This window comes from Triturus cristatus, chromosome 9, assembly GCF_964204655.1.
Source record: "Triturus cristatus chromosome 9, aTriCri1.1, whole genome shotgun sequence".
Taxonomy (NCBI): Eukaryota; Metazoa; Chordata; class Amphibia; order Caudata; family Salamandridae; genus Triturus; species Triturus cristatus.
Genome location: NC_140592.1, coordinates 1,239,509,181 through 1,239,529,943, shown reverse-complemented (window position 1 = coordinate 1,239,529,943; position 20,763 = coordinate 1,239,509,181). Strand labels below are relative to the sequence as shown.

At 45.8% G+C, this 20,763-nt stretch overlaps 1 protein-coding gene across 1 annotated transcript in view; it reads right to left on the bottom strand.

The window, feature by feature from the left end:
• The window catches only part of DPH6 (diphthamine biosynthesis 6), a 487,001-nt gene that overhangs the window by 297,118 nt on the left and 169,120 nt on the right, over window positions 1-20,763 (bottom strand). The window contains exons 4-5 of the mRNA XM_085627344.1: window positions 19,314-19,387; window positions 17,002-17,120 (exon numbers count right to left, since the gene is read on the bottom strand). Coding sequence (XP_085483470.1) covers window positions 17,002-17,120; window positions 19,314-19,387 — 193 coding nt within the window. The remainder of the gene's footprint in view (window positions 1-17,001; window positions 17,121-19,313; window positions 19,388-20,763) is intronic.

The window sequence follows — 20,763 nt, the reverse complement described above, 5'->3', positions numbered from 1 at the left end:
GGATAAGGTTGTTGAGCGTATCCATACATGGGTGGCATCGGGGGTAGAGGGAGAAGTCCTGGTTTATTGGTGTTACCCTGGTTTAGGCGACCCGTTGGCTTATCGTTGAGACCTCACGACGCCATCACCCGTGAGTGGAGTTGATGCTCCTGGTTTCTTTGTAATTATGTACTCTTTTTATCTCGTGTCCAGTTGTTGGACTGATGAACATTTTAATACTTAGGATGTTCTTTTCTTCCTTTTCCTTGTGTTTACCTAGGCTTATATCCAGGAGCGACTCTTACTCTGATACAACAGAGAGCAGGGCCACTCTTTCCCTGAACGCCCGGATATATACTGTGGGTACTACCCCCCAGTTCACGTTCACATTTCACTTAACCTTTAGTTGGTCCTGAGAAAGCGCCACAGATCCGTTTTGGACCACTGGGGCGCGAAACATGTCGACCACTTTGACCACATTTTAGTCACCTGATGGAACATTATCACCATTAAGGTAACACCTAACCTACGGGTTTTTTAGTGTGTCAAGGGTGCCATCTTTATTAAATCTTACTCTACTAGCAACCCTTAGACATTTTTAATTCACCACGTCACATACACAATTACATCACCACTTGCCTTCTATTAGGACCCAAATCACACACCCGCATGCACCAAACGGCGTTTTCTCTTAAAAGATCTCCGCTAAAGTGACCCTCTGGGGGACCCGTAGGGCATTGCAGCGCCGGCCCGACGAGGAGCAAAACGCCCAATGATGAAGCATGACATCCTTCGGGGTGTGTGAGGGCAACAAGAGATATTAAGCTCTGCTTCCCCTTCTCGTACTTGGGTCCAATAATAGCCTAGGACTTTATCTTCCCAAACCTCTTTGAGCCTTTCTCGATTTCCTTGCTTTTTGGAACAGTGTCTCCCCTTTTGAGTGATATAGACGATATACGGAGCACAGACACTGGACCACAACAAGCTCCTGGTCCCCCCCCCCTTCCTGTTTTGTATAGATGTAAGTAATGATACATGCGTAGATAAATACGAGATCGCATCCCTGTTGCCAAAATCACTCGATATGACATCTCCATCAACCCCGAGTCAGAAATACGTGGTCAAGCAGGCTTTGCGACCTAGGCTAGAGGCTACTGATTATCAGGTCAAAGGTGAGGTGGTACGTAGCCAGCCGAGCAAAGGCACAAACCGGAAAAATCCAGATCAATCCCAGAGATGGCAGCAACACCACAATGATCTGGGGATATTGGCCCCAACAAAGCACACATGGCCGGAGGGATGCGTGTTCCCAAAACGCCATAAAGTTAGATGCACACGCAGTGATCACGCGATTCCCATGCCAGACACACGGACACGTTACCCACTGGCCCTCATTGTGTCCAAGCAAGATCGAGATCCACCAGCATTTGTTAACAGGTGGGAGTAATTTATGATTCCATGACTAGGCTTGCAATCCTCTTCCTAAAAAGGATCTCTGCATTGTTTTATGATGCTCCAAGAAATGTATATAATGGTGGTCAGATCGATTGTACTTTGAGACAGTCCTCAGACCCCGACTCTGTAACTGTTCTCTCAGCCGAAGAGTTTGATTAAACCAACTGTTCCTGTTTGCCTAACGCCTTTTTTCTTTTGCTTTTTTCTAGGTAAATTCACATTCAAGCAACCTTTTGGCGAGCCAGTCAGGAGAGATTGGTGCTTCTAATCCAGGTGCAGTCGAAGGAAAGGACCCCACCCGGACGGATTCACATCTGCGCAGCAAGGAAGGTGAGCAGACGCCACAAATGATTGAAAGTTCTGCTAAATCCACCTGAAGTCGCCATCAGTGGGTAAGAGACTACATCTGATCCTTAGTCCCTGCTTTTGGCATATGACAAACTAGGAAGAAGCGCAAACATTTAACCATGGCACCCCGCCACTGACAGAAATCTGACATATTGCATATTTTAAGTGTCCAAACTAAGTAGTCACAAGACGGCCTTGGTGGTGTTCCTCCAGAGGTCACCTTTTTTCGATAGTCAGTACGCTATGAAAGGTGAAGGTTGTTAGACGCTTGGACCGCTGGGCGTGACACAGTCGGTACGCTTATCCCTTGGGTGTGATACAGGAGCGAGATTTCACCGCTTGGACCTCTGGGCCTGACACAGAAGGTACGTATGGGTCCTGGGTGTGATACAAGGCCGGAACCTTGATCTTATTTTTTAGTCTAAAAGGGTTTTCTCTGTGCTACTGGTTTCCTAACACTGTTGGTAACTGAAAGAAGTGTGAAGTGTTGTTCGTGTGGAACGCTGGGAGTGACACAGATGGTACGTCTGACCCCAGAGTGTGAAATAGGGTGTAATTTGGACATTAGGGAAAATTTGGACTTTGGAGATTAGGTGTGGCTTGTGCTTGGCCAAGAAGGGCCAGTGGTTGTCAAGTTGTTCCTCTTTTTCCACATAAATTGTTGTCATCTTCGTCCCAGAGCCAATATTGACAGACTATCGGGCTCAATTAGTCCCATGTACCGCACAGAGCCTCCCCTCGTCATCGGGTAGCATGCGTTAGAAGAGGGCTAATGTATTTTTTGACAAAGTATAATTTTTTCTCTGTCAGTTTTGTCTCCCTTTATCTTCGTTTTGATTTTTTATAGATACATTCTTGAGTTGTGGTGCTGGTAAATTATTGCAACTGTATTTTTGTCTTTGATTATGTGTTTTGCCAATGACTCAATGTGCTTATGAAGCCGTTGCTATCTCTCACGTTCGTTATTCCATATCTAAATAGAGTCTGCTATTTTGCTGCTAAATTCACACGTTTGAGCAATCAATTACACTTTCTTTCAGGTTCTGACCCTTTATATGCATTATTTGATGCTTATTCTGATGCATCTGTACATAGCGTGGCGCGCGTAGTAAAGTAGTTGTAACCGGTAATCTCCACGTATTTATTTCCCCACAACCAGAGGAGGATCTAAGATTACTTAATCCTGAGAAGCCAGAGGGTATCAGTCCCTTAAAACGGTCCCAGCTTATGGAGTTGCCGTTAAAGCACAAGCAAACTAGACTCCACACACAGGTTAAAAAACTCCGCAAGTATTGCCACGAATGGCACACACACACTAAGGATGCGGTCTGCTGGCCAGAGGGGGACCCTTCGGCACTAACATAATCAAACAAACAAGGACATACATTTGGACCAAATATGTATGGCAAAAGAAGGCCAGAAGAGAGGCACTGTTAGAACTGTGGGCCACCTTCGAGGAGGCCGAGACCAACAATCCTATCCCATAACCAGCAAGTAACGCGCCCACTTCTCCCCGCTGTTTGTAGGAATGGAGGTGCTCTCCCCAGTGCCTGCCATCCCCGTATTTGGCTAAACCAATCCGCCAGTCAAGGGAGCCAGAGGCTCCCTACCGAACAACAAACTACTAGATCCAAGCATGGGAGGCTAGCAGGCCAGCGGACCGAGGCTATCCCAGCATCACCCCAGTCCAGTGCTAGAGCTCCCCAAAGTTCAACCCTCCGCCCAGTTCACTCAGCCCATCGAACCCTAGCGGCACGGAGAACATGCACTCTCACTCATCCAGGTGAATACACTCACTTATACCGGGAGATTCATTGCAGTTCTGGACAGTGAAACAACTAGTGTGGGTGAGGAAAGGGGTCCCAGTCAACCAAAGTCTGATGACGGGGGAGCCGCACGTTATACTCAGGTAGCCAAAGGGAAAACAGAAAGCAATTTTGAGGGTAAATTCCTACCAAGAAGATCGGCACCCAGCTCAGAACAAAGGAGGCAACCTGGCTGGGAGTTAGAGGAGAGGAATGAATTAAGGATGGAGAGAGAACGAGCTCTCACCCTGGAAGTATAATGAGAGAACAGAGAAGTGCGCCGTCCACCTGAGCAGAACAGGGGTAGGTTCAGACGACGGCTCGGAGAGGAGTCCAAGGCAGAACTAGAGGGGAAGCTTCTGTCTGGGGCCAGAGTCTCACCAGATCATCAGCGTACGAAAGGGGCAGACCAAGTAATCAGAGATCAAGGTAGCTTGATGCAAACTCAATTAAGACGCAGGAGAAACAACATGGCACATATGGCTGCGCTCGAGGAGAGCAATGACGAAAATGTTTGCTGCTACCCCCGAACGTGCCGGATAGACAAACTGACACCAAGGGAGATAGTGACCAGAGAGGAAGGCGAGATCTTCGGGTGACCATTTCACCCCTTGCTAGCCCGCTGGACTGAAAGGGAGGAAAAGTATGATAGACCCTGGCCATAGGAGGGATCCTATGAACAAGAGGACATGGCTGTTGAGAAAGATTGTATCGAGTACGGAGGGGGAGATCCCTAGTGGAACTTCCCCTACATGCAGGATTGCCTAAGAAGATGGGAGCGCTATATTGGAGAAAAACCAGTGGTGCTACCCCAAGCCAAAATGTGCCCTCTGCTGCAGTAGGGCACGTCAGGGCCCATGTATGTGCCATGGGCCCAGATAGATAAAGAAGGGCTCAGGACCAAACTGCCGCCATTGTGGGATGGGGCGGGGAAATGGATCTCCTGTTTTGAGAAGAACACTGAGGCAATGAACCTAGCGATAGGCGATGTCAGAAGTCTGCTAAGCAGTCTCATCGGATAGGAGGTTTACACAGTGTTCGCCCAAGCCCGCGTGCCAACAGTCACGATGACCAACACCGAGCATGATGGGGCCACATTCAATTCATACACGCACCACATATGGATGGCCTTGGGGGAAATATTCCCAGACCGCCCACATGTAGGAGGATTGCTGGCAGAAAGCATGGAACCCGGGGAGACCATAACTGATTTTTTGGACAGAATGAAGGTACAATGGGGACAAGAGGCAGGACAACCAAGGACAGATATGGCCCCAGGTTGCATTACTCTATAACATTCTCTAAAAGAGGCTGCCCACCAAAATACAAAGTGGATTGGACAAAGTAGTAGGGTTGGGCACCAAACCCCATGTGGGAGATACAGGCCCACATATTACATTATTACAGAAAGAAACAGGAAAATGATAGGGAAAAACAGGAGCAAGCCCAGAGAGACACCTCCAGGTTGGTCCAACACAAATTGAAAAAGACCGTCCTTGAGGGGGCCACATTGGTCACAAGCGTGCAGATGGCACCAGTCTTGAAGTGGGCTCCAGCCCAAAATACCAGAGGGTTTCAACCCAGTTATAATGGCAGAGGTCAGGGAGGCTGGCAGCAGCCGTACCTCAGAGAATGTTACAATTGCCACAGAATGGGCCACATGGTCAACCAAAGTCACCCAAAAGCATATCATGAACAGAGAATGATAAATCTGGGCCAGTCCCCGCAAAATCCCCATCCTCAAAACCAAGCCCAGGGTAACCCGAATGCACCTTTCACTCAGCAAAGGGAAATCAGACAGCTACTTCACCACCGCAACAGGGAGCAGGCCTTTGGTCACACGTGGCAACAGAAGCAACAGACAGGGAACCCAACCCAGCTAGGACCAGGACCACAACCTGGGCAGGGAGGGGTAACTGTCTGGGGAGGTAATGCCCTCATGCAAATGCAAAACCCAAATCCACAATAAGATTAAAACCTCCAATGACAAACATCCACTTCATGCACACTTCAAAATTCATTTAAAAAATAAAGTCTAGTGAGACAACATTAGGAATTCAAGCCCATCACTTCCGGTTAGACAAATTTCGGTGAGTCCTGGCCTCGCATTGAACTCTCGTTTTAGCAATATTCTACCTCCTCCTTTCCCGCAAAGTTTTTCAAACATCCCAAAGCCTGCTCGTCTGGTCAAGCCCATCCAAAACAACTAAAGTAGCGTGACGCCAGTTAGAAGTCCCTGGCCACAGCCGGAGACAGCAGGACCAAAGATCCTGGATAAAGATGCAGTCGGAGGAAGAGGGGGTGCCTGGAAAAAGAGAGTCTGCAAAAGTCTATCTCAGCTCTGTGCGAGACACACCTGAATATGCTCGTCGCCGTATGGTCAGCTAACACACAAATCTTTATACACACCACCCAGGGAGGCAAAAAAGCCCAATCGCAGACACTGCTGAATCAGAAACAGAAAGGGCCTGCTGTACAGCTCACCGCGAGCCCCTCCGGTACACAATAGAAACAGCAAATCACAGGAAAAACTAGGGAAACACCCAAAAGTCCAGTAAAAAGAAGCCTGTAGCTAGCCCAAAAAGAACCCTTTGGAAAAAAGGAGTAGCCAAGACACCTGGCACCATTAGTGAGAGTCTCACTGCAAGCCGAGACTGGAGGGGTATACACGTGACCTCAGGGCATGTTGCAATCACCAATAACACCCAATTACATAATCCGCGCACATGTAAGTCAAAAAGCACCCCCGCGCACCCATTAGGGGAGGTAGGATATTGGTAGTTTGGCAACGGTAATTAAATAAGAAAGATCGTCCACATGCCACCGAAGACTACCCCTTAAAAAAAAAAATATATATATGTATATATATATATGTGTATATATATATATATATATATATATATATATATATATATATATATATATATATATATATATATATATATATATATATATATATATCCTCTTTCGGTCATGGTGAGGATGGAGAACTGATGACCCATAAGTAAGAATTAAGACAACCTATGAATAAACACCCACTGTTTAAAAAGGTAATATTGCCCCAATTGGGGCCACCTTCCGGTGCCCCGCTAAGATAGCACGTATGTATGTAAAAGCACACCAGTAAAAAGAAAAGGCACAGGAATCCCCAAGAAAGATTGATGATGATATACACAAGGATACAAATGATTTTTGAACTAAAACAAAGAAAAACAGCTCTTACCCATCAGGTCTGCAATCGAGTCACCAAAGTGCACTACCTTTACAGCAGTCCACCACCGCTGTAGCAACCTATAACCTCAACAAGACCCAAGTGTGCCAGTCAAAGACCAAAAACTTTTTCCACAAGCGTTTTTTGAACTGTTTCAAAAGTAAAGAAAACCCCCAATCACCAGAGGACTACAGACGTCTCCCCTGGAAGTAATCCCAAGACCTGCAATGGTCAATAAGTTATGTATTGTTGTACAGTTGTACACCCTCTGTTTACTATGGGTGTGGCCGCATCCATACATTTCCAAAGACCTGCTCAGTAAAATGGAGTCCACCCAACATTTTCATAGCGCTTGCATAGAGACCTCTACCATGTCACATAATTACACTGAACCCAACACTAGCTTCCCAAACACTGCACAGCGCACTCTTACACAACACATGGTATCAGCACATGAGTGCAGTGGGCGCCCAAACATCAGCCTGGTCATGTTAGATCAGTTCAATGATACCATGCAGCAAGCGCAGACAGGCTTTACTTGTCCCTAGAGATAGCACCTGATAAAGCAAAATGCCTTCTCAGCCTGTACCTATGTAGGATTTGGGCCAAAATACAATCCAACAGAGTAGAACTCCATAGAGTAGTAGTGAATGTGTCCCGTTACGAGACCAATCCCACAGCACTGTACCTTTTCACCAAGCCTAGCGATATCAAAACAGAGCGAGATAGGATGCGCAGGAGGGGCAACATTGGAGAAGATACTGTTTGGCCCCAAGACTTTCCAGAAAATATATTCTTGAAGGTGGCAAAACCAGCAAACCAATGCAGGAACACGTCTGCTTCTGCTTCCCTCTGTGATCCCAGGGTGGCCCTTAGCGTGTCTGGGGTGGTCTTCTTTACTAACAAATGGGCCCCAGACATGGAGTTCCAGTGTAGGGCCATCCACCTCGACGATACAAAGGGTAGGGGAGGGTTAAACACCAGTATATATAGCCCATGTCAGGAAATATGGGACACTGAGATAGATAGGTACATGTGGTTGGAAAAAAAAGGGGCAACCCATAATTGCACGTAAACTTACACTCTATTCCTTGTATTTCAGAGGTAAAGAAAGCATTCCACTCGGCACAAATGAGAACTGTGGCACATTACTACACATACCAGACATGCAATGGGGCACCTCCAGTACATGGCAGTGCAGCGAATTTAAACAATACAAAACTGTGGGTGAAGTGTCTAAGGGAAATTTTTAAAGACCAGCGCGGATAGATTCCCGACTACCATTAATACATCAACCGAGTTATCCGCGGGTCTGACAAGCTTAGAAAAGCTCTACTGCGCAAACAGTACAAGCATAGGGCTCCTACTCAAACATGGGGGTAGTCCTTTTATAAGGACGGAATCCCATCACCCACCGAAGTGGCATGCTTCAACATCTGGGATCTCCTCTTGATTGCAACTCCTAGTGCAACCCAGGGATACAACCCCCTCACTGTTAGGAAGGAGCTCAGGGATGTTTTTTAGATACTGATTAGTTTTTCGGATCTACTAAGATCCACTTGATGTAAAGCGTTGTAATGTTTCAGGATGATGGGTGCAGAGCAAAGAAAGGGGATGCGAAATGTGATCTAAAATTGGCTACCAAGAAAAACAAGCATTTGCAATGCAATAGGTCTCGCATTTACGAGAGTTTGAGCTATTGGCATTGCAAATGCCAATTCCATTTAGTTATGTGTTGTTTTTAAACAGATAAATAAAATCCATTGTCATTTACAATGCCAACAGCTTAAACTCTGCAAATGCATTGCAAATGCTTGTTACAGTAAGAGACCACTCTCCTGGCATCTCTGTTACGTACTTTCTCCATATTAAATTTTCCAGAAGTGGGTCTCGTGACGTTTGGGTATACATCGTTTATATAGTCATATCTTCTACAGTACTTTTTCGGCATACAATTGGGCTTTAACGTCCTCGTTTACGAGTAGAGATATATTCTGACTGGGAGCTGATCATATATATTTTTTTCAAGTCACTCAAGTGTGCTCTCTTAAGGCAAGAAAATGCGTGTTGCCCACTGAGAGGTCGCCGATACAGGCAGTATAATTATAAAACGTGTTAACCCAAAACGTGTATTAAAAGCTCTCTTGGTTTGAATGTTGTTTCCGCCTCAGCGATCCTTCGGTAAACATTCTCAAGCCAAACACGGAATCAGTCTCTGCGATCATAGGGGCATATTATCAAGAAACGGCGTTACAATTATCGCCGCTTTAGCGGCAGAAAACTGCCGCTAAAGCGGCGATAATGGGCTTGATAATATGCCCGGGAGAATTCCAATAGAAGCCCATGTTCTGGTGTCAACATGGGCTTCTATTGAAATTCTCAAAGGCATATTATCAAGCCCATTATCGCCGCTTTAGCGGCAGTTTTCTACCGCTAAAGCGGCGATAATTGTAACGCCGTGCTTGATAATATGCCCCTTAGTTCGTCCTGGGGATCAATAAAAGCGCTTGATCTTCTAATTACTCTTGCAGAAGGCGTTCCTTCTGAGAGAAAGCAAACATAGCACCTGCGGGGGATGTCATGGTGGTGCTGAGGGGGTCACGCGCTGGATATTGCACACACCCCTGGAAGTTATTTGGTTGGAGCTCCCCGTTTAGCACGCCCCAGGCAGAGAGTCCCTTCCAGCAGCCCTTCTAAATATAAGCTAACAGCGCTCATGGAAACTCTCCGAAGTGTATTACATAAGCACCAGAGGCTTGCTGCCAGGCTGTGGGAGCCGTTGCACGCCATGGCTTGCGTAATGGCTTCAGATTGCTGGGCCTGCCTGGCTGACGTCAGTTAGAGAGGAAACTCTCGGGCTGGGATACCCCTCCTTACCATCCGTTTTCAGTTCCAACGTATGTGGCTGTGATTTCGTTTCAGTGGAATAAGCCATGAACACAAATCTGCTTGCTATATTAGCTTGGCGAATCCCTCTGCAACCAACACTCCTATGTAGCAGAGAACAGCGCCTTCACACTAAATTGGCACCGTGCCCATTCAGAGATGGCTGCCGACGTTCGTGGGCGGGAGGGGTGTAGGGTCAGAGCGGTTTGTCATTGTTGTCCTTCCTCTGTTTCCACTGCGCTGCTGCGCTGTGTGACCATGGGTTATTTGTAGTCCTCGCAGACGTCACGGAGTCTTGAATGCGCTGACCTTGTCTCTGACGTGCTTGGCTAGTGCAGAGTAAGCTCGCGCCTGTGAGCCCAGCACGCGCTGGGCACAATGGAGCTCTATCTGCAGCCACTGAGCGGAGGAAGGCAAGCGCCCTGGGAAAAAAAAACTCTCTTGAACGTGTCAGGCGGGGAGCAAAGGTGAAATCCGGAGCCCCCCTTCAAGGACACGGAGATCTTCCACCTGCCGCCCACCTCTGCAGTGGGAGCGCAAGTAGGATAGGGGAGACTATAGCATCTGTATCTGGGAGACACACCATGGACAGCAGGTAATGTGCACGAAGCCCTGTGAGCAGTTTTAGATACGGCGTGGTAGGAGGAAGCCAACAACCATGAACATTTTCGAGGCAAATATTATTTAGCGAGAAAGCCAGTTGTACACGCGACCACCAGCGCGCCATAGGCTGTCGCATGCAAATTAATCTAACACCGTGGTACGCGTTCACGGGCGCGTTCATAGGCTGTCGCATGCAAATGAATCTAACACCTGCAAATGAATCTAACGCCGTGGTACGCATTCACAGGCGCGTTCACAACCTCCAGTCGCCCCTGCGCGTGCACATGTCCTGTCTCCCCTTCGAAGCAAGTCAGTAACAGTAGATCTCGCTGGCGACAGCGCTTTCGCGCTGCGTCGCCAGGCGAGACATAAAAAGAATATATTAGTTAACTCTTGGTGTCAAGGTTAAAAAACAGTGCATGTGCAATTAGGAAATATTAGCTGCACTTGTCCAGAAAACAGGTCTACAGGTTTCGGCCATAATGATCAGAATGAGATCGCGGCCTTCCTCAGGACCTAGATAATAAACGCTACTGCAAAAAAGTGAAACATGATACAAGTGACAATAATGTGGTTGGAGTAAATACAACCTACATAAACCAAGGATCTCGACTGCGAAAGTACACAATTGTGTTGGTGTCACCCTTAGGTTACGAGTGAACACCTCACCTCACCTGGAAATGGCTCATGACGTGAGGCACCGCTCTGTCCGTTGGTACCCCGGACTTCAACACGAGCTGCAACCGGATTTGTCTACAACCAGCTCATCCCTGGATGGCGGGGCCTATGCTCCCTCGTCACAATACACACCCCGACCCTGGTCATTCCAGGAGAAGATCTGTCAGAGTTGTACTAACATCCGCTACAGAAGAAGACAACCCTGTAAGATCAGGCTCAAGAGAAAAGAACTGCTAGTTATTTTGGCTGAGCTCAGTACAAGGACATTACAGAAGAATTCAAACTGTTTTCTGACACACAAGTAAATGGATGAGGGTCCGTACCCTTCTCATCGGGCAGACGAAAAGCAAATGTCTGCTGTTTGCAAATAACCAGATGGGACTAGTTGAAGTTGATGAACAGTACTGAGCTTGTCCTTAAAGCGATCAAGGAAAAACTAAGAGCCATCCTCCGCATGGTGATGCAACATCGATATTTGTTGGACTTGATGACCGCAATGGAGGGAGGGATGTGTGCCAAGATCGGTGCGTTCTGCTGCACATTTATCCCAGGTAACGGCATTGACAATGGGACTCTGACTCTTGCCATCCAAGCACTGCACCATTTACAAACAGACATGCATAGGGAGGGAGGTAACCCTGAGCAAGAATGGTTCGCCAACTAGTTTTCCTGGTTCCCCTGGTGGTTAACTGGTTTGTGAACGTCATTGCTGCCCATTCTCATATTCATATTGTTTTGTGTGGTTTCCAACAAGTGGGGATTTCCTGCTGTAAAAAAAGCAGTCCTCAAATTGGGTAAGTTGTAGGGAAGCAGTAATAGTTAAAACTGAAGAACAACAACCCCTTAATAATGTGACTGTCATGAAGTGAGGAGTAAATGATGTAGTTAAAAATTCAACTAGAGGGTGAATGTTACTATTGAAAAAGCTGTTGTTGTAGGCAACAGTATATTTGTATATAAAAACAAGATTGCATCCCTGTTGTCGTAATCACTCGATATGACCTCCATCCCGAGTCAGAAATACGTGGTCAGACAGGCTTTGCAACCTAGGACTGAGGCAACTGATTGACAGATCACAGGTGGGGCGGCACGTAGCCAGCAGAACAAATGCACAAACAGGAAAAACCCAGATCAATCCCACAGATAGGCAGCAACACCACATTGGTCCGAGGAGATTGGCCCCAATAAAGCACACATGGCCGGAGGGGTGCACGTTCCCAAAACACCATAAAGTTAGATGCCACATGAAGTTAGGAACAGCCAGCCAATCAGGACACAGCACATACAGCACATGCAGTGATCACGGGCTTCACATGCCAGACATCTGGACTCGTTACCCACGGGCCCTCATTGCGTCCACACAAGACCCACCTGCATTTGTTATCCGGTGGGAGTAAACCTACGACTCCATGACTAGGAACGCATTCATCTTCCTCAAAAGGATCTATGAATTGTTTTGTGATGCTCCAAGATATGTATACAATGGCGCTCAGATCGGTTGTACTTTGAGACAGTCATCAGACCCCGACTCTGTAACTGTTCTCCTGACTGAAGAGTTTGATTAAACCAACTGTTCATTTTTTGCCAAACACCTCTTGTCTTTTGTTCTTTCAAGGTAAATTCACATTCAAGCAACAATATACTGACAAATAGTCTACACAACAAACTGATATTTAAGATAGTAGTTAAAATATAACCTACTCAGGGCAGTCCATCAATACACCTGCCTCTACTGGCTTCAATGTTGGCTACTTTTTTTGCATTACTCAAAACGAATGAATGCCCCCCTCCTTCCAAGAGGGTTCAAGCCTGTGTCTTGAGGTTATATACACAAATCTGGAGCAAGTGTTCACCTCAGTGAAGTAGCAGACAAACACACTGTTAATGTAATGATTGTTTCCATGGTAAAGACAACTATGGGGACACATGCAGGCTCCAGAGGCGGTGAATAGGTCTTGGGTCGAGTGGGGACCCATGATGACTGTGTGACTACTGGGCACACTTCACTCTGGAGATCCTTATAGAGCACTAGGCGTCCACTAAATAAGTGGACCGACTTTCAAGAACGGTCATTACGGTATTGTACCATGTATGTGTGTGGCATGGTATGAATGATTAAATAAAAAGCCATCCCCCCTTTCCCAAGATGGTATTAATAGGGACCTAATGATCCTAACAAAAGCCACTGGATTGGGGTACAAAGCAGACAATAGTTGATCATACTAAAGGACCAAGGATTAATAGTAACTCCAACCAGCCCGTTTCCCGAGTTGTTAACCTTGCCAGATGGACCAGTGAATAAATACTGATTTGGGTACTGCCTCAGCAATTTTAAAGATCCCCCCATATAGATCACGCACCCGTTCTACTTAAAAAATGTGTCCTTATAAGAAAAGAGGTCGCAGAATGCTCTGACCCTCAGAGGGTCGGGAAGAACTTGATGATGAAGCATGTCACTGGATAATATTCAGTGAGTGAATGTTTGTTTGAGATAAAGGTCTTTTTCATCCATCCAGTGGGCCCACCCTAGGTGAATCGAGGTTGACTCTCTTTTAGTTGCAACACTGTATACGAGGAGGGCGAATCACAGCCTCCTTTTCCCTCCCTTTCCTGACTTTGACAATATGCCTGGACGTGTTTCCTGTCGTATGACCTATGGGTTTTGGGTCAGCCGCTTGCTCATAACGAGATGGCTTTATTGACATCCCTGCCTACTCCTCATGCAATGAGTTTCCTCTTTATCCATGTGTATTGTCTGCACACGAGCATTTTGGATTCAGTTTTCTGATTGGTTGGCTTGTATTATTCCACTTCTGACCTTGTTTGCATTCAAGGAACTACTTTTTTTCTTTTTCTGTAAGCACTCCATTGAAGTGCATGTGTTTTCTTAGTCTTTTCCTCTGGTTTTACCTCTTCCATAGACTTTTCATGCCCCCTAACCCTTATTCATTCTCTCTTTTTATCCCCCGTTTCGACACTCACCACCCGTCCTGCTTTCAACCCGCTCCACCTGTGTAAATAAAGATTCTTAAGACAGCTTGGCAGCTGCAAGACACTGCCAGGCCACTTGCAACCTTTTCCACCATCGTTTTTAATAATTCACTTTACAAATATAACATGTGCATCCGGCATTTTAGATTAGTGAATTAAAAACGCTGCCGGAATCACAGCACAAACTTTGAGACACATGTATAAGTCGTGATGCAGATAGCCGTCTTGGATTGGACTTTTTGTGTTAGAAAACCCATTCCATAATTGCTCTTGCATGCACGCCTATGTGTTTTCACAAATGAGCATGCATGAAAATGCAAAAAAGCATCGGCAAAGCCAAAAACTCGCCCTTTTAGAGCCGAGACCTATTGGCTTTGCCAATGTTTATTTAAAACAAACGTATACTTGATCATGCCGCCACTCCCATCCAACAGGCCCATTAGCTATAATTAGCTTAACCCATGATAAATTTAGACACGGCACACACACCAATTCTGACTGTAACATTTTCTTCTCACTTGTCCACCCCAATGCATTAGGTAGACTTCCTAATCATCTTTCCCATCAAAATATGTCCATCTCAGGCCATCCAAATCCAACCTTATTTCGAGTTTTGGATCCCCATTTTATTTTTTGTTTATTTATCTATACCAAGAAGAACATTTTAATTGGAAACTTTTATGTAGCAACATAAGGAGTACAAAAGATGTGTAGGAGCGGTAATTGCAGTGGGAGCTGGGGGTATTGGAAAGTTCTTACATTGTTGAGAGCTCCAGTGAGGTGAGGTCTGTAATAATGAAGTTACAGAGAGATAGGCAAGGTATGTCAGGAGAAATTCACGTGTGGCATCAAGTATGCCAGATATTGTTTTTCTTATTATTTCGTAGGTGACTTTTTAGAGCAGCTTTGAAGGCCAATGTGAAGGAGACACACGTATATGGTGATAAGGGGCTCAAGTTAAAGGTGTCCATCCGGCAGAAAGACCAAAACGTGGAGGTGGCACAGGGTGGTTTGGGTAAGGTCAGTAGGTTTTGGCAGGCTGATCCATGAATACGAGTAGGGGTGAAGCAAGAAACGGTCAGATTGGTTAGTCGGTGAGTTTGGCTGTCGATGAGTTTGAACACTAATATGAGTAAATGACAGATGGCTCTAATCCTGATAATAAGCCATCCAATCTGTTGATGGTGCATGGAGGTTGGAGTGAGCGGAGGAAGGTTAAAGAGTGTGTGAAGGAGAAGTTGATGACCTTTCTCAATCGGAGTAAATGAGAGGTTATGGAGGCCTAGGAGCAAACTGATGAAGCACTCAATTCTGCTGAACGACAAGGAGAGGATGAGCGTTTTAGCATTGTTAAAGGCTAACAGCAGTGGGATCTTATAGATGCAGAGCTGTTGAAGCTGTCCTTTTGAAGCCGGGGTGGAGATAAAGGCCTCCTTTTTTGTGGATGTTTAGAACAGAACACCGAGGTATCTTGGTCAAAAATAGTGAGCCTGCGAGAAGTGAACAGCGTTAGCGAGAAGGGCGGGAGCATTGCATGCTGTGAAGCAAAGGACATCCACTTTAGAGAAGTTTACCATCAGTGGCGGACTGTAGCGACGTGCTTGACATGCACGTTTGGAGATAATTTATAAGAGGAGGTAAGAGAAGAAGATGTGGGTATAGTCGGCATAGAGGTGGTATGAGAAACCAAGGGAGGAGATGATGACCATAAAGGGAGGCAATGTAGAGCGAAAATAAAAGGAGGACCAGGAACGATCCTCGGCGAACACCCACCAGGAGACAATGGATACAGAAGACTCACTGTACTCCCTTGATGACAAAGCAATATAATCCAGCACTTCTGGACACAGAACCCAGCATCACACGTCAGCTTTCATCACACCTCCTAGACACACCCTCCTCCTTCGGCCAGCACCCTCTTGTTCGGCCGCCTTTCCTTGGTGAACTCAAACATGACCAACATTTCTCTTTCCTCTTTCTTCTCATTCCTTTTAAGTATCAGTAAATCTCTTGATGTCCAGCGTTAACCACGCTGCTGTCTCAGTTTAGCTATCATCCACCTTAGTGCCCTGTGCCGTCAATGGTACCCAGAATAAAGAGATAGCCATCCTATTCTTAGCTCCATATTCAAGTTCAGGTGCCCTGTGAATGGATGTCCTTGTCACCTCCCAGCGATCTTCTGGATCAATAAAGGTTTGTAACCACTGGTCGGGTCAAGTTCCACCACAAACCATATCACTTGAAGTCAACAATCTTTGTTTCGCGGGGCAGGGTACTACCTACATCTTACGCACTGACATCTGTTGTTAATATTATTTTCATTTAGATCACCCCCTTTATATGTGATGTCTCTAATAAATGGCACTTTTTATCACACATGGAACAAGACATAATCTTGAAAACCTGCTTCATCACGAGAGCGCAGCAACAACTGATGCGTCAGAATACTTGACTGAAAAACTAAGAGGGTCAGTCTTATAGAAATTGCCAAAACAGGTCCATACTCCAAACCAGATCGGCTAAAAAGAGACAAACTAGGCTCTCGCAAGGCACCGCTGATGTGGCACAGTATCCGTCCACACCTCAGGACTGCACAGGAGTCCCTCAATTCAGAAAGAATCAAAAGATGCACCTCTTTAAAGAGCCACTGACAAACCCCTCCAAATTACTCCAAACATGTTTCCCCAAATCTCTCTGCCCATCCTTTTAATTTGTAGACAATCTTATATAATATCACCTCTTTGCCACCATCGTTCCAATGCCCTTAACTGCTGGCTTTCATCGCACAGTCTTGATTGAGCTATGAAAATACCAATACTTCCAACATTCCCAAGTTCACTTTGTGCAATGAAACCGGTCACAATAGATGTGTGGAGCATGCGTAGTAAGGTAGTTTGCGATGGATGGACATCTTCTAAAGACAACATACGGTAAACATATATCTGCAAGTCGTATATATGTTATACAATATCTCACTAGGTACATCTTTCACGGTTATATCAGTGGCCAAAAACAAAGAATTCTCTTGAAATACTGGAAACTCACCAAAAGCCGCAACCTTGATAATCACAGCTTCGACCCCAGCCTGTATCATTTCACTGAGAAGGTCTTCCTGCTGGCGGCGCCATAGGAAGGCCAAGGGCTGGAGGCCGAGCCTCTCACACCTGGTCAGAGGAGACAAGAAACAGGTATCGGTTTGTGGAGGATCGAAGACCACTTCTTCTTTTGTGAAAGAGGATGTGTATGGGAGATAACGTCATGAGAGCCCTGCTAGGCTGGGGCATGACCACATGCATTGTGTCCGTCACCTCACATCAGTGGAAGATTCCACAAAGAGTTTTACACCTGTGTGACAACACCACAATCTGATCTCAAGGGCTTTCATTCAAGTCATCCACCCTAGTAAATGATGATGCCACAAGTGACAACACACTGCCGGGTACGGGTGACGGGAAGTGAAAGCAAGCTTCATAGCTCTGTTTGTTCAAAGATCTTTATTTATTTCAGGTCACCCAGTCACCAGCATGCACAGATGAGGGCAGAGTCCCTTGTATCAGAAGCATGTTTCCCATGGATGGAGGGAGTACAACAGTGGGACCTACCATCAGAGTGTGTCAGTGGCTCAGGCCCTACAGGGAATGAAGTACTCATACCAGCTGACCAGTCACACTGGTCCTTTGTTCTGGAAGAGTGAGTGTTGGCCACTTCTGCAGGTTCTGTGATGTACAAAAGATTTCAAGAGCTCAACATGACAGTGTGTGATCACTTCTCCTCTGCTGTTCACTCACATCTACCGTCTCACGTTCCTGCCTGCACGTATACAGACCTTTGCCAAACACCTGAGAGTTGCATATGTCTTCATAGTCACCATCTTTGACATAAACATAAATCGCAACAATCACTGCACGCTGGGCGACCTGAACATTTGCTTTGATCAACTAAACTGCATCCTCCTGATGAGCCTAAAGGAACTCACCCAACTTGTCTAAGGACAAAGACGCTCAGTTTGACACACCTTTGACGCAATCTTATCTCGGTCTGAACTCGTCACAGTAAGAGGAGCCATTATAACCATCTCCAGCAACCACCACCTCAACCTCATTGTGAACCTTCCCATGAGAACAACTATTGCAGCAACAGTACCTAACCAGAATAACTACAAACAGCAGAGCAAACTAGGTATCAGAACACTCAACGCCTAACTCACCGCTGACCGCCCAAACCACGACTGGAAGGGTAACCTCTCTACAACTAGCTTTCCCACAGCTTCGGCAAGCTGTTAGCCCTCAGAACAACCATGTGCCCTAACCACCGATCCACGACACAGTGGCTCAGAAAAGAGATAAAGCACTTGAAAGCAAAAACAAGTGCACCACAATGCCAAAAGAAGACAACAAAGAACCAGACTTTCAACTTACTCCTTCAGTGCCACAACTGGATCTAGAGAGCAAAATGACTCCACTATTCCCAGTGGATCTCCAAAGCCAAATGCAAGAGTGCAGGAGACACTACATTTCTGGAAGGGGGGTTGGGGGGAGGTGGAGACGCTGGGGGGTGAACAGACAGCCTTGTGGAGAGCCGAGTCAGCACAGCAATCTGTGTTGGCCCTAAGTGCCATGAAAAGATGTAATCAGGCAACAAATATCATGAAAAATGATGATAAACCCTTTACTGTGGAAAAAAGTACTTTTCAATATTTCTTTGTGTCTCAATTAAATATATACGAAAATAGAACGACATTGTGTGACATTAATTGAAGTAATATTTTTTAAAACATTAAATATTCAATAATACGTTAATGCATTGATGATGTTGTCCCAAATTACCCAAAATGTCACTTTGTCATGTTCTAGATTTATATAGGCTACATTGTTATTAAATGTGAAAAAAGATTAATTTATATGAACCATATATAAGTGAGGTTTCCGTAGAGCTTACATCCTGTACTGAATTGTGCTAAAAAAAATGGATGGTTAAGGAAAAAGAAACATACTGAAGTAAAGTGATGTGCAGTGGATAACACAACTTGGTCAAGTGGAGAAGCTGAAAAAGATCATTGAATTGTGCTTAGATATTCAATTATTATTACTTTATTACTGTTAGTATCTGGAGTTCAATAAATACACTATTCACACCTTAAATCAAACTGACACTTTAGACACATATATACATGTGCGTTTTCATAACATCGAAAGGTGTGCTTCACAGTCTGAACGGCCAACCACTGCGTGATGTCACTGCAACAAGGGGCGGCTCCCTGGCGGAGTCAGTATAGCAATGGACACTCGGGGATAAAGGCAGCTCTGAGTGCAGTATCAGTGTAGTAAGGGAAGCTCCCAGGGTGAACATGTACTTACACGTGCTCAACTCTGACCCGCTGGTAGTCCGAGAGAATGGCTCCCACCGACACACCCTCCACACCTTCTGCATCCTGAAAACAAGGATAATGAACTATTAAACAACAAAACCCTTTCCACATGATGTAGTAAAGCACAGGTTCAAACGTTATTACTCCTTCTGGTGATACTTACTTCGCACTCATCACAGAGCAACCCTCAAAAGCACTTGTACTAAGGGGCCTATTAGGAGGGCGGGCGGACGAAATGGGACCGGCCACCAGCATTGTGCTCACAGCACCGCCCACCACAATGCTGGTAATGCATGTTGTAATTGTATTGTAATGCATGTTGTGCATTGTCATGCACAAGGTGACAGGCACAGCGCAGTGCCTGCCACCTTGTCTGTGTCATGTGCAACCCCCAGCCCCCAATACCCTGGGTGCCCGCAACGGGCCCCCGAAAGCAAACTCCGCCTGGCTTTCCATGGCGGGGTCTCTGCCATGGAAAGCCCTGCACCACTGCCCATGCTAATATGGATGGCGGTGTCTAGCAGACACCGCCACCATATGCAGCCCCTTTTCCGCCCGGTCGACTGGCGGAAAACTGGCGGACGGTCTTACCGTCCGCCGGAGTTCCCCCCGCCAAACTAATATGGGGGGGGGAAATGAGTGGCGGGCGGGGTATGATGTAGGGCGGATTGCCAACGCCATGCGGGCGGTGGCAATCGCCCCTACATCATAATAGACCCCTAAATGTCACTTACACAATATTTCATCTATAGCCTTTATAGAACTCACACATATAGTTTACTCGTGTTAAGTATTACTACATCCAAGTTGATCTGAATATCTTTATATGTATAAGCAAACTGATGCAATCAATAAAAAGATAATTTCAATGAAATCATTTAAATTAAGGGTGTGCAACGTTGTTTTCCAGCTGTACAAATGTGCTTTGGTCTTGTTTTCGATGGCTTTCCTAATTTCTGAACTTTCCCAGTTTTCCTTCACCTTGCAAAGTTTTCTCGCTCTGTAGTAAGATAATATTTAAGCTAATGGAATCCAGCAGAGCCAAACATGAAAAAACTGTGTAATTTACTAAAAACTGGTTTAAAGGACCAATGAGAGTCAACTAAGTCGTGTTGCAGGGCAACTATATTAAATATTTAACGAAGATGGGCTTCAAATTGGTTATCTTTATATTCCTGCTGAACATCACAGACATGGATTGCATCTTACGATTCAAGTGAGTGACCACTTCCAAGAAAACAAGCATTGGCAAAGCTGGCACCGTGAAGACCGCTCTGCACCTATCCATGGTGCTGAAGACCCCTAGGATAACCTTGAAGCATCCCTTTATATGTATGGACCAGTCTAAAGGGACTGTGAATAAGACCCCCTGCAGATTAGAAGAACTGTGAATCACCATTGAATAACATTGGGCCATGCTTGTCTATGGGAGCTGTAGT